This window comes from Malaya genurostris, chromosome 2, assembly GCF_030247185.1.
Source record: "Malaya genurostris strain Urasoe2022 chromosome 2, Malgen_1.1, whole genome shotgun sequence".
Lineage (NCBI taxonomy): Eukaryota > Metazoa > Arthropoda > Insecta > Diptera > Culicidae > Malaya > Malaya genurostris.
The window spans coordinates 84,668,367-84,683,847 of record NC_080571.1 but is presented as its reverse complement, the minus strand read 5'-3'; the positions used below and the strand labels follow the sequence as shown (position 1 = coordinate 84,683,847).

Sequence of the window (15,481 nt, the reverse complement as noted above, 5' to 3'; positions counted from 1 at the left end):
GATAGCCATCAATCTGTAGGTTTTAAAAACAGCTTTAAAATAAAAATTACCAAAAAAATAAAACCATCCTTTTTTTATTCAACTTTTCCGGATTATTTTGAAATTATTGAAAAAAAAATCAACAATTTTTTCAGTGTATTTTTTTAGAGTGCCCAATCGATTCCCCACAACTTCTTCCTGAACGCCATTTTTGTACAATTAACGGTTTCCGAGTTACAACGATTTGAAAAAGGCAGTTTTTGTGAAATGCAAAAATACATACGCCCTTTTAAAAAATCAGTCATGAGTCGGATTGACCTCTCAATAGGTTCAAAAACTTATGGTTTGCCATACTGAAGCCATGTGCAAAGTTTTATCCAAATCGGAGAAGGTCGAGTCTGATGACCTGCTAAGCATTTCTGGAAATGCTCAGTAGTCCCACAGTAGTTTTATAACCTAACTAAAAAGATCTGCCAACTAGTTCCGGAACCGGAAGTCGGATATGGATTAACTTTTCGGAGATTTTTTAATGAATTGTAGGACCTATTATTTGCTTCTTACTTTGTAAAAATCGTTTACGAGATTTCCGAGAAAAATGAGTGCGCATTTTTTATAAATTTGCACATATTTCCTTGTAATTCCGGAACCGGAATTCGGATCCAAATGAAATTCAAGATAATTGTATGAAGCTATATTACCTTTAAATTGAATTTTAATTTGTGAAAATCGGTCGCGCCATCTCTGAGAAACGTCACCTTGTAATTCCGGAACCAGAAGTCGGATCGGGATAAAATTTAATAGCAGTCTAAGGGACCAAAAACCTTTCATTAGAATCTGAATAATGACACACACACTCGACGAACTGAGTCGAATAATATATGACAATCTGCCCTCTGGGCCTCGGTTGAGAAGTCAGTTTTCACCGCGATTGCAAAGCCTATATATATTTCTATATGAGGAATGCAAAAAGTAACGCATGTAACATTTAGTAACATCTATAACTTACAAAAAAGTGACGCCTACAACTTGCATGTGACGCTTCGTAACGCGCCAAACTTACGAAAAAGTAACACATATAACGGTTTGTAACGCTTACAAAAAGTAACCCTTATGTAACGCTTACAAAAAGTAACGCATGTAACGCCTATAATTTACAAAATGCAATGCATGTAACGCTTCGGAACGCTTATAACTTACTAAAGAGCAACGCATGTAAGGCTTTTTAATTGTGATGAAGTAGCGCATGTAACGCTTCGTAACACCTTATTCTTTAAAAAGTAATACATGCAACATTAAAGTTGACGCTTCGTCTTTGGCTCATCAGTGCGTAGCAGTTTATGTTGAACTACTAGCGCGACCTGACGGCTCAACATAAACGGCTAGGCACACCTAAAGTTAATGCTATTTGCAAAACACTTTTCGTTCGGCACGTCAGAAAAGACATTGCACTCCGTTGCAAAACAAAAAGTGTTCTGTAAGTAGCAGAAACTTTACGTCTGCTTAGCGGTTCAAATTGAACTGCCGAGTTTAGCACTAAGCAGTTCAATTTGAACTGCTCTGCACTGATGAGTCAAAGACGAAACGTAAAACTAATAAAAAAGGTTATGTGCCCTAGCACAAAATTTGGCTAACCCCTAAAAAACACTTTTTGCTAAACTGACGTCTCGGACGAAACTAGTTTCGTCTTGCTAGCCGTACAGATTGTAGTAATTTGAAAGGAAAAAAAACCCTTCCTTATCCACCTAGTGGTGTGATAATGCTTTCTCTTTCTTCAAAATAGTCTCATGATTTTTTTATAATCTTTATATCTTTTTATAAAATAATTTCTGACATTAATTTCGGCTCATTTTTGATTTTGATTTTAGACTTTGAGAAGAGTGATGCTAATCTAAAAACCCTTCTTAGTCCACTAAGAAACTAATTTTCATAGATTTTGGCAAATCACCAAATTTCCGAAATCGAAAAAAAAATTTTGGATGCCAAAAGTCTTAGAATTGCATAACACGTCGAGATTTAGTGTCACCTTGAAACTTTTTTTTCGAAAAATCGACTTTCTGGGACTTTTCTCTAAAATTTTCAAAGTCCCAGAAAGTCGATTTTTGCAAAAAAAATGTTTTTGAGATGACACTAAATCTCGACGTTTCATGGAATTCTAAGACGTTCGACATAAAAAAATTTTCAATTTCAAAAATCTCATGTACTCCGCCGTAATTTTTCGAGATCGAATATTTTCAAATCTTAACCGCCGGGTAGCACTCCTTACCTATGTCCGATTTAGCTCAAATATTGGCAGCGATACAAAACAACGTGTTTCGTGTATCTTTGAACTTGAGCAATGGCCCGACAGTAGCTTTCAAACGAGCATAAGTTTGTTAAAATCATACACACACACATACATTTTCCTATCTCGTCGAGTTCTAATACCTTTCTACAGAGAAAGGCAAAAATGTTTTTACCTCCAAATTTATACCTTACCCCACTCAACAGCTAGAGTCCTGGGGTGTCCTTTGCTGTATCAAACTTACGCCTCCACATAACTCGGTCCACATTACTACAACACATGCTACATCTATAACTTATAAAATTGTAACGCATGTAACGTCTCATAACACCTTTATCTTCGAACTGTAACGCCTACAGTTTTCAAAAAAGTAATTTCTAACCGCCAAACATTTTTTTCAAATCTGCAAACAGCCAATAGTCGCTGGGAGCCAAATCTGGCCAATACGGTGGATTTTGGAGCAATTCGAAGTAGAATTTATGTAGTTTTGACATTGTTTCGAATGACTTATGACACGGTGCGTTGTCTTGATGAAACAACATTTCTTTCTTCGCCATATGCGGTTGTTTCTTTGAAATGTCAGCCATCAAACGCTCCAATAATGCTATATAATGTTCATTTTTAATAGTATTTCCTTTCTCAAGATAGTCAATAAATATTACACCACGTACATCCCAAAATACGAGGCCATAATCTTCCCAGCCAATTGTTGTGCTTCCGGGCGCTTTGGACGCGATTCACCAGTTGCTGTCCACTCAGATAACGATCATTTTGATTCTAGAGTAACGTGATGAATCTATGTTTCATCCATTGTCACATATCGACGCAAAAATTGAAACGTTTAAACATGGCCAAACACTGCTCAGTACCATCAAGACGTTCTCGTTTTTGGTCAACAGTGAGCAAACGCGGCACCCAACTTTTAATAGAGCTTTCTCATAGTCAAATGCTCATGCAATACAAAACCAACACGTTCTTTTCATATCTTTACGATGTCAGCTTACTTACGCAACTTCTCTTTTCAATCATTCAAAACGATTTTGAAGACTTTTTTATGTTTTCTGGTGTTGCCGCCTCGTTCTGCATCATCGGTGTCTCTACGACCACGTTTGAAGTCAGCAAACCAACGTTTTATTGTTGTTTCTGGTGGAGCGGAGTCTCGATAACACTTTTCAAGCCATTGCTTCGCTTGAACGGTATTTTCCCATCAAGAAGCAGTGTAAAATTAAAACACAAAATTGTTTTTGATCCATTGTTCTGAAAATAACAAAAGTAGCGTCACTCTTAGCACAATAAGTCACAAACTAATGAATAGAATATCATGAAATTTTAACAGCTGTCTTTCAAAAAAGTTGACTGAACTAGCGCCATCTATTTGTCAAGCCCAGGACTTTTCAGCCCATATGTTATAGGACTTTTAAAACAATTATAGGGTTGTGTACAAGAAACGATCGATTTCAGTAATTCCAACATCAACAAAAAAAAAAAAAAATACATTAATGATGTTCCGCTGGTACTCCGCTTGGATTACATTCCGCCGAGCACTGGGGTGGCTAGAAAGAACTCACGGAGAGGAAGATTGCCTATTACAGAAACTAGCTGAAAGGTTGTTCAAAAGTTTCACCGGAAGGAATACACCAATGACCAAACCACTGTGTGCTGGATCCCTGGGCATTGCGGGATCCCGGGGAACGAAAGAGCTGATGAGCTAGCGGCCATGGGCAGACAGTCACCACGATATATATCGGAGGTCCCAGCCGCAGATCTGATCACCTACTTCCGGGAGAGACTCCAGAAACATCTTGTAAGTCACTGGAGATCTTCTGGAGGATACCTCCCCAAAATCAAGGGGGAGGTGATCCGATGGACTGATCGACCAGATCGGACGGAACAGAGAGCCTTGTCCCGCCTTAGGGTGGGCCACACCCGCCTTACACATGCCCATTGCATCGCTCGTGGCAGCCCTCCCTCCTGCCAACACTGTGGAGTCAGGCTCTCGGTAGAGCACATCCTCACCTACTGTCCCGAATTCCAAAACCTTAGATCCCAATACAACATTAGCTCCTCTATCCGCAACGCTCTCTCCAACGATCCCGTCTCCGAAACTACCCTAATCCTTTTCCTTAAAGACGCCCGCCTCCTAAACCAAATTTAGTATCTTCCCCTCCCAACTAAATCCCCCTCAACTACCCCATCCCTCCTCCTCCTCCTTCTCTTTCAGAATCTCGGCGAAGACTCAGCATCCACTGCCCGGACCACCCGGCCGCTGCCGCACACCCAGTCGAGAAACTACACTGCTCCATGGGCCATCCGCGGGGGGGGGGGGGGGGGCGGAATGTCGACCAAGGCCCCCTTCTCTTTCAACCACTACACGGACCCCACCTAGATTCAACCTCTACCACCACCGACCACCAGAGCACTGTTTTACTACTATCCGAGGCACGACTCCGCCACCGCGAGAGGCTGGCCTCCCGGAACACCTATCACTGGACCCCACTCCCATCGGACCTCCACCTGCAACCATCACCCGAATACAGGACCGAGACCAGGAGCCTGGTCCCGACCTCCAGAAAGCAATCCGCCACAGACCCAGCACCTAAGCGGCCATCCGCCGGGGGCGCTGCCCTCGGGGATGTTACCCGCGGCCCGAAGCTGTAACATCAATCCCAGTCCAGCACAGAAAAATAGTCTTTAACGTAGTCTTAAGCTTATCCCTATCTTCTCTCTTTCTCTATCTCTATCCCCTCACAATCTAAGACATATGAACCGATACCATGAATTGTAACCATTATTACTGACTCTATGTAAAAACTTCCCCCCCCCCCTTTCCACGAAATGCCCCACCTTATATCTCCCAGCCACCCCCAAACCCCTACCCCAATCTGATACATACCCGGTGAACGACCATTATTAGGTTAAAACCGGGGGTAAATAAACGATATAATAATAATAACATTAATGATAGAGATCATGATGCAAGGAATAATATTCTTCACAGAATATTTCCAATTTTCGTTGTGTTTTATCATATTTGATATTGGACTTACTATTATCGAAGGTCTTTTATATAGCCTAATTTTAACCTGTATTTGTCATACACCGGAGTTGATATCGTGCTTTATAAAGGCAAAGCTTGAGTTTCAACGAGACAATGTTATTCGTATTCACGTTAAATCGGTTATGTCTCTGACATTACTCGCCAGCCTTTTTTGTCTTCACCTAAATATTTTGATTTAAACTAGGCGATTCTTGAAAAGACGATTTGGCAAAAAAAAACAGAAATCAAAACTGTTTTCATTTTTGTAATAACAATTTTGTAATGTAATTTTGTTGTGTTCCTTACAACATTCAAATATCTTCACCGAGCGAATGATATGAAAGAAAATAGTTCCGTGTCTGGCTGTAGCATGTATGTTATTATTGAAGGTCTTTTATATAGCCTAATTTTAACCTGTATTTGTCATACACCGGAATTGATGTCGTGCTTTATAAAGGCAAAGTTTGAGTTTCAACGAGTTTTCATTTTTGTAATCCCATCTCATCATCTAAGAATGTGTGTCTCCAATGTGTTTCCATTGGGCTGTGATTAATAGCTGAACACAGCTAAGCACTACTTTACGTCATAATGAAAGAAAATAATGTAAATCTTTGAAAGTCGTCGGTCGTACCGTAGCCCGATAGAGTGTTTGTAAGTTCGGGAGTTTCTTCTAGGATCGACCAACTCTAAAAACTATAAAAAAGGTGGTGTGTTCCTCCAAACTTTCAAATATCTTCACCGAGTGAATGATAGGAAAGAAAACAGTTATGTGTCTGGCTGTAGTTTGTAAATGCTTGTTTGCGATCTAAGGAACTAAACACAAGAAAAAATCGTCTTTCTTTTATATAATAAATGTCCTCACTAATGTGGTGTCGTGCTCAACGATCTCCACATTTCGACATATTTTTCTATATTCAACATACTAAAAAGAGCAAAACTACATCGAGGCAATGCCTGTTGTGAGTTGATAGTTCCAGGATTACTTACCAGTCACATGAAACTGTAACTTCATTCATTCAATCAAATCAACTCGAACGGAACCAACCGTCAGTCGTTCACCTCGGTTCGGTTCGGTTCGGCTCGACGGAGGAAATAGATTTTTGCCAGCTCATTGCATATAAAGTTTATATTCATGGGCAATTCTGTCGCCCAGAGAGAGACCCCCCCCCCCCCCCCCCCTTCCCCGTAAAGAAATGGTGCGAAGGAAAGTTTAACACATAAATTCCATCACATCGATCCTTGGCGGAGATGAACCCACGACTTATTCTTCTTCTTGTTCTTTATTCTTTCATCTTGCCATGGGCAGAAAATTCTCTTTGGTTGTGTTTCGCCGGCGGTGGGTGGTTCCCGGTCCTCGTCGAAGCAACAGTTTTCCCGTTTATCATTATTCTCCGATCGTTGAACGGAGTCTCGCAGAGAATTTATTGATAAACTTTTCCGTTCCAATCACTGACAGACCGACCGAGACGAAAACAGAAGCCTTTGAACGCGATAGCAGTAGCCTGCAGTAACCACAGTCGATGACCTGATTTCCTGTGTTTGGTTAGATGAATTTTCGAAATTTTCGGAAATGATACAATCAACAAGGTTGTGCAATTCCACTTATAGGCTAGTCGTGCTGATCATACGAAACAGCAATGGTTCAACTATCCGAAGCTTGCGGTTTATCATCGGAGACCCCAGATGATACAAAATCAAGCTAACGAGCTAAAATCAATTAGATATTCGAGAAAGTTTTCCTTTCGTGGCTCAATTAAGTTGTTTACTGTTTGTTAAATTTACCGCGTCCACAGAGAACAGACATTCGGGCATTTTAGATTGACTTGAAGCAATATCCTTTGCTGTAGTTGCGATCAACGAGTCAGGTCAGTGACTAACCGAAAATAAACTCTGATGACACCAACTTCATTGCCTAGGAGTGCCATATAAAAACTTATTTCGAATCAAGAACTCGTTCATGAATACTAGTGTCAATCATATTTAATTGAGGGAGCTAGAATTCAACCTAGAAAGTAAATAACGGCTGAAGTTTGTCGTGAAATCTCTCCACACGCATTTAAAATCTTGAATTACAAAAAATACAGTTTTTACTTTGTTCAAAATAGACGTGTCGATACAATTTCGATAGAAACATGATAGAAATAAAGGATAGAAATGAGCAAACTTCAAGAATAAAAAGCGCCCCGACATAGAGAAAGTACTAGAGCTGCAGGTGAACAAATCTGATAATGCAATATACTAGCAGTTCCGTGTCAAATCTGAAGCAGATTTAGCAACACAATTTCAAATACAATCTATCCGTTTGTGTAGAAGACAGTATTATTGATGTGCGCGTGCATGAGACATTCCACCAAGGTTAAGAGACTGCTCTATTCAAAAATACATAGAACAGTGCGGTGCGATTTCTATCGTTCAGATGGAAGTGCGGGAAAACGTTTTGCCTGGCGCACGGAATTGTGCTTGTGTATTACGTTTGCGTTCCGAGAAGCCAATATTGACAATTTGTTTTAGTCTTGTTGAGCTGAAGAACCGCTCAATTTGACCTTCCCATTATTTTATCAGTATCCAACGAGGAAAAGAGACTGAAAAATACTGACAAATGTAACTAAAAAAGTTACCGCACAGGCGAGACTAAAACCATTAGCTTGCTCCTCATAAAAATTTCACAACACGAAAGCGTAATGAAATTACTCCAGATTTCATTTCTTAATAACCTTTTTCCCTGTTTTAGTATTTTCTCTAATTCTTTCACGAAACGAATAGAAAAAGGTGTAATATTGTTGTTAATACCACGTTTATTACAAAATCATTGTTTAAATAGTGAAAAACTAGGTCCAAACACGATACATCAAAATCAACAGAATCTATAAATAGACCCAGTTGCACGTTTGCTAACTTCAGTCTATGATAATCCATGAACGGAAACACATTGAATGCGCAGGACTCTATCTACGTCAAAACAATGGAACTACACCCGGCATTATTAGACTGGTGCTTCAGCCAATGGCGAATATCAGGTTCCGTTCCTCAAGCCTAAACGCAGAACAACAATTAATTCTTCTGTCAGCATGTCTGCTGTTGGACTTCGCAGTGTGAGTTTCGCTTCAAACAAGAGGGATTGCATCATCCAGCTGCTGGTCGTTTGCATTGGAGAAAAAGAAAACGAAAAGTGAACAACGATGGAGAACATTATACAAAAATAATATTGAAACAAAGTACATGCTAATCAATGGGACGAGCCGGCCTCAACTACCAGGGTACGATGTTCACGAAATCCAGTCAATTTGTGTGCTTTGAGGATGACATGGACATTATGACGAGAAACTTTGGAACGGTGGCAGAATTGTATACTCGCCTAAAACGCGAAGTAGCAAAAGTATGACTGGTGGTAAATGCGTTGAAAACAAAGTACATGCTAATAGGCGGAACCGAGCACGGCAGGATTCGTCTAGGAAGTAATGTCACGATAGATGTGGATACCTTAGAGGTAGTGGAAGAATTTGTTTACCTCAAAGTGAGTCATGAAATACGAAGACTCCAAAAGAACCTGCGGTCACCAAAGATTCACCTCCGCACGAAATGTACCATGTAGAAACGCTCATAAGACCAGTGATCCTCTACGGACACGAAGCATGGATCATGCTTGAGGAATCCTGCAAACACTCGGAGTTTTTGAGCGACGCGTGTTAAGGACGATCTTCGGCGATGTGCAGGAGAATAGCGTGTAGCGGCGAAGAATGAACCACGAGCTCTCTGCACTCTACGGCAAATCCAGTATCCAGAAGGTGGCCAAAGACGGAAGAATACGGTGGGCAGGGCATGTTGTAAGAATGCCGGACAACAACGCTGCTAAACTGGTGTTCGCCAAAAATCCGGTTTGAACAAGAAGACGAGGAGCGCAGCGGGCAAGATGGGTGGATTGTATTATGTATCGCTCTCAAGGTGAACAATACTCAACAAGAAGAACTACAACAGCTTGTGTCTATTGTTTGTTTGCTGTTCAGCAGCTTGCGTATAATTTTTGAATACTGTATATAAGCTTGGTTGAACGAATACTGTGAATTACATTAACAATTTTTCTTTCATATCTGTCATAAATGGCAAACATTAATCCCGCTTGTGTCATCGGTTACGCTAGTAGATTTTAAGGCCTGTATACCATGTAGTTTCTGATTGATCATAACGCCTAAAATTTTATGTAAAACTAGTTTAGAGTGTAAGGTTTCTCCGATTTCGCCCAACAGAAAAATTCTAAGCGATTTTGAAAGAAAAGATTCGGAAAACGTAAAAAAATGACAAGGGTTTTAAGAAAGAGTGGATGACAGTATGTAAGAAAGATGACGCTTGAGTGACACAGCGGACTTGATAGGTAGCGTTAAGGCCATGATCCCGGGCATTTAAATTAGGAGAAGAAGTTGAATAAAGAAACTAAAGGATTTTTCAAGAGGTATAGGATTTAATTTTCCAAAAAAAAACGCAAAAAATATGAAAAAAATTGACTAAATCTTTATTGAAATCGATAGAACGATCAATATAATTGATTGTTTGAAGATGGTTTCATGCAAATGTTAACCGCGGCTTCACTTTAGATGGCCCATGCGCAAGGTGCAATTTTGGCACACATGCATTGGTAGCTCTCGCAATGCTTCTGGCTGGTCTTCACTCCAAATGCGGCAAATTTGCTTGTTGATGTATCCATTCAACCAGAAATGAGCTTCGTCGCTGAACGCATTTTTTTCAATGAAAAAGACATTAATTTTTATAGTAATTTGACAATAAGTAGACTAAACTGAACAAGTGTGACAATGACACAAGACACGATTCACGCGTGATTTGTAAAAAAAACAGTGTTGCCAAGAAAATGCCAGCATAAAATCACTCTTTAGTAGCAACATAGCTAATATATTAATTTATTAATTCCCTGAAATTTTCAAAAACCTTCAATTTAAAATGAATGTTTGGCGATTATTCTCAATGTTGCGTTCGTTTTGAGTACACTACACGGAAAGAAATCCGTTACTGATGTCATGATTAGAAAATCACGAAACCAATAATTTTAACTTATCGTGAAACCATGAGCAATAACTCTTCTCCCATGAAAATTAATCATGGTTCGAAAATGCGTTACTTGAAGAATGCATTTCTTTCAAAGCTCATAACTCTAATTTTCTACCCGGATATTACTTTGAACCCTCTGCCTCAAGTGATGTGATAGATTGCTTAATAGATTAATGGTAAAGCAAAAAGCAAGACCTACTGAAAATGTTTACTTGATCCTGAAGCATGTTCATTTAATAATCTTGTTGTTTTACTTACCGGCTGATAGAGAATTAAACATAACATAAAAATAAAGATAATGAACCGAAAATTGACATCATAAGAGACTAAGCACGGCTACGCTTTTCATTTGACAAATATCAATGTTACATTTTGTTTGAATGTATTCTTGCATATTTGATGGGATCGTTGTTGCTAGAATAATATTCCGAGAGCTAGCTTAAACCAAAAAATAAATTCGATTGTGAATTTGGAACACCATCTAACGAAAATCAGAAAAATATTTTGTTCAACCACTTCGATTAATTTGTTACATAGATATAACAACACAAGCTGTATTGCAAGAATTCGGCATAGAGTTTCTTTTTAAGAGGTTCGATTCACTCGTGTTTTTTTATGCAGTTCGTTTAAGTGTTTAAATTCTGAAACACCAAATTAAAACTGAAGCAATGAACGCAAATAAACACTTTGTTTTAGGCGTCGTTAATGTTAATGATTTTGATTAAAAGAAGTTTGTCGTGCTTTTCACTGAATTAATGTTGCAAGAATTAACATCGTTGCAAAAATCACACAAAACGCCTGAATTCATGTCGCAAAAATTACCATCGTAGCAGAAACACGCCTGAAGTTATACCTCACAATGTCAAGTGCGTTACGTTTAAATTTCAGCGGAATCAGTCCAAATAGATCATGATCTGAGAAATTTTAATCATGGTGTATTATCATAACATGAAAATATATTATTTTCCTCAAATCATTACTCGTTTTGCTCATTTCTAGAATCGGAATTTTGCCCGTGTATTTGTATTAACCCTTTCACGACCATAAGATGTGCAGGACGAAATATGTCAGTACAGGATATCACCAGAAAAACATAAATTTCCTATAATTTCATGGGAAATATTTTTCCCTATGATTCTTAAAAAAATTAAAGAATAGTTGGAGTTATTATATCGTAATTTAATTTATTGCTTTAATTATCAGAATAGTAAAATAAATAGTTAGTTATGGCATTCTACGAAACGATTTCATGTACTTGTGGGCGTTGCACATAACACATTTATTTTGTTTTCTATTTTCTATTCGTCATTTAGCACAAACTTTTTTAGTTCTATAAAGATTGATAGTTTTTTTTTTACTTATTCGTTCAGAAACACATTTATCGCCTTGGAAATAAGTTTTCTTTAACATTCAGTAAAAAAAACATCAATTTAATAGTAATTGAAGAATCTATAACGATTTTTATAGAAGGGAAACATATTTCCCTTGAGCGTTAAGGGGTTAACTTTTCCAGAGAAATATTTTCGCTCTCACGGTTTCAAGTTTTACTTGAAACCTTAGGGTACACTTTTTCAAAACTGCACAACTTCTCAAAAGATATCATAGGAAATAGTTAAAATCGATAAATTTTAAACATACTTTCAAGAATCTTGAATTTTCACATGGCCTAAACCAAAAGTGCCTATAACCAGAGTGACGACAGCTGTTTGTTTGAAATGACAGCTTCGTTCGACGACCTGTCAAATACAATGTAAAGCTAACAAAAGCTGTTGGCATTTCGAATTAAATGTTTCGAATTGTTGCCAATATTACGGATGAAAAGTCGTCACTCTGGTTATATACAATCTAGCCTAAACATATCTAAACATTTTATTCAAAGGAATTGCACTTCCCAAAGCCTACTTGCAATTAAATATTCATTGCAAATGTAAACACACCAATGTAATGTCCATCACTTGGATCCTTTTTTAAATAATCCCAGTCATATTTTCTTCATGCAAACAACTTTTTTTTTTTCTTTATTTCCAGCCATCAGCATTCTCCCTGGGGGACCTGTGCGTTCCACCGATGGCGAACGTGCTGAAAGTTTTCCTGGAAAACGGACAAACAAAATCGTTCAAGTACGATTCGACCACCACAGTTCAGGTGAGTATCCCGTTAGCCGGCTAGTTCCGATGAGTCGATTCGAACCACTAATGCTCGTTTCAATGCACAGGATGTTGTTACATCGCTACGTGATAAACTATGCCTAACCGCCAAAGAGCACTTCAGTCTAGTGCTGGAGCACGTGAAAAGTTTGAAACGAAACAAATTGACCCTCTTGGATCCACAGGAAACCGTAGCCCGGGTAAGTTGCAAACCACAAATCGATTCGATCTGTTCGGATTGTGTTTTCTAATTCAATTACCATCGTTGTTTGCTCCCGGTCCGGATTGTCGATCCAACAACAACAACAACAACAACATCAACAATAACAGATAGCAGCCCGCCCAGGAGCTCACAAGCTGCGGTGCCTATTTCGGGTTACCTTCGTACCGATATCGGCTGCAGCACTGGCCCAGAAGGATCTGAACGCGCTGGACTATCTGTTTTTGCAGTGCTGCAACGACGTGACCCAGGAACGGTTCGCCCCGGAACTGCAACCGGAAGTGGCCCTTCGGTTGGCCGCACTTCACATGCATCAACATGCACTCGCGAACAACATTTCGCCCGCTAAATTGACTGTGAAAACTGTAGAGTAAGTATAATTAAGTGGTGTATTTTTTCTCTGGTGTTTTTTTTTGTTTGTTTGTCGGAATGTGACCGTGGTTTCGTAGCTTTGCAGTCCAAAAATTCAACGTGCTAGACTACAAGTGCTAGTTGAGTCCCCGATGTTTGCACAATCGTTTCATTAGCCTGGTGGTCATTTATTTTTCGAGTCGAAACTTTTTTGCAAATTTGTCTCACAACAACAGAAATCTGCTCAGCTTTTGAGCAGAGCAAAGACCAATCGTATCCTTGCAAGAACAATAAACTTTGCGAAACTTCCAGTTCCATGTCACCTTCGCAAGAATTTTCATATTACTTCCATGTCTGTTCCGGGTTTTCACCATTAAATGACACAATTCTCAGCAGCAGCAGAAGAAATAGAAGCAGAAGAAAAAGAAAGTAACCATTGCCGTGTCCGTGAGGCTACCGGTGGTGGCACCATTTGGCCGTTGGTATTTTTAATTACATTTTCCCTCGCCCTGACAGTATCACTTGTCGGACTTTACTTTTAGAGTGACTGCATGTCTCATCTGTCGACTTTCTTCCTGGCAGCATTTTAGTATTTGTCTTCCCCATACCTGGTACACTTCCGTGGAAGATTAGATTGAAAAACTTGCCTGCTTCTGTGTCAGGTACTCTTCGTCACTTTACGAAACTTATTCTCACTTGGACCTTGGACCAGGAATGCTGTGTCAAGTCAAGGTACATCGCATCGGGATAGTTGTGTGTATGTGTGTGTGTGTGTGTGTGCTGCCTTGTTAAAAAGTTGCACAAGGTGAATAATGAGACGGGTTTTCTGGTGGTCGTAGGAATGGAGAGAAAAAAAACGGAAACATAATCAACGGCACCCGTAACAGTGCCACACCACACTTATCTAGTGCCAAGAGAATGAAGCTCTTTCCGGACAGCCGTAACTGTCGGTAATTAATGCATTAACTTCCTTGTTCTCTCGAGTTCATCTCAATAGAAGTAACTCCCTAGCTACCGAAGTGGTTGAAAGGTGCATCCTAATTAATGTTGATAATGAACTTACGAACGTTTCCTGAATCACATACTTATGAAACATTATGTTAATTAAAATCTTCTGAATGCGAGATGTGCAAGCGTCAAAATCTGACGGGGAAGACCTTTCATGAATTGAATTTAAAATGTGCAAATGCTCAAAACCTACACTATTATGCATTATGTTGCATTTTGAAAACAGTTAAATCTGAACTGCATCTCACTGACACCGCTGTTTCGTGTCTGCTCGAGATAAACTTTTCTACCGACAAATCATCATTTACGAACTAAGGTGGGGGCTCGTAAATCGAATCAGTTCGCATATAAAAACCGATTTTCATCCACCTAGTGGTGTAATGATGCCTTTCTTTGATTACTTAGGCTATCATCAATATTACTGTAGAATTCTAAGAAAAACTGTTCATTCACGAAATCGAAATTTTTTAGAAAACTATCTCTGCACTATACGGGCCGGAGGTCAATCAAAAATACAAAACTAGTAACCTTTTTCTGTCATAATTTTGTACCCACATAACTCAGCCGTTTGTTGAAGGATTTATATAACTTGATTACCAATCGATTCGGAATCGATTAATTCAAATCGTCGTTTGAGTATCTCCAAAAACGTAATAAGGAACCTAACCTCTAGAGTAAGATCAGTTAATTGATTTTAAATCATTTTGATCATATAAATAGGAAATTGGAAATCAGACCTTTTTGCTATTAAACCTTTGTGCCAAACACTGTCCAATGCACTATAAAAAATTGAATTTTACAGGTGACTTAATCTCTAATACGATGTTCATTCATAAAGACCTAATTTGTCAAATGACGGAAAATTTTATTTGTTATGTTAGATGAGCTTGAATTTTACTGGTTTCGACTGTAACTTGCGTTCTGCTAGCAGGTTCGACTGTATGAATTTAAATGCACCTTTTACCAGCCAAGCAGATGTATGCTTCTGTGGCTCAGTCGATTAACAGACGTACTTGCGATTTAAGGATTCTCGGTTTAAGTCGCGGTGGGTTGCTATCAGTATTCTTTTTTTATTTCAATGAATTTCATGTCATGGAGTCTTAGACACAATATTAAATGTTCTTCGACGTAAATTTGCGTGAACTGCGACGCTCCATTTATGTGCATCTAATAAGATGTAAAATCACAGGGTTTTTTTAAGTGTGTGCTTCTTCTATGCCTAGAAGAGCAACTCCAGTGGATAATCCTGAAGATTTATTTGCTTTTATCATGTTCGTTACTCTTACAAGTTGATGAGTAGTTGAATGTTCATGGCGAAACCCAAACTGCTCTCGTAAAAAATAGAATTCTCATTAATATTTTTTTCAAAAAATTTACTGACATAAGAAAAGGAGCCTTCA

At 38.9% G+C, this 15,481-nt stretch overlaps 1 protein-coding gene across 2 annotated transcripts in view; it reads left to right on the top strand.

The window, feature by feature from the left end:
• The window catches only part of LOC131432661 (uncharacterized), a 711,303-nt gene that overhangs the window by 664,446 nt on the left and 31,376 nt on the right, over positions 1-15,481 (top strand). For both annotated transcript variants that reach the window (XM_058599064.1, XM_058599065.1), the window contains 3 exons: positions 12,384-12,500; positions 12,571-12,702; positions 12,833-13,092. In XM_058599064.1, the coding sequence (XP_058455047.1) occupies positions 12,384-12,500; positions 12,571-12,702; positions 12,833-13,092 (509 nt within the window). The remainder of the gene's footprint in view (positions 1-12,383; positions 12,501-12,570; positions 12,703-12,832; positions 13,093-15,481) is intronic.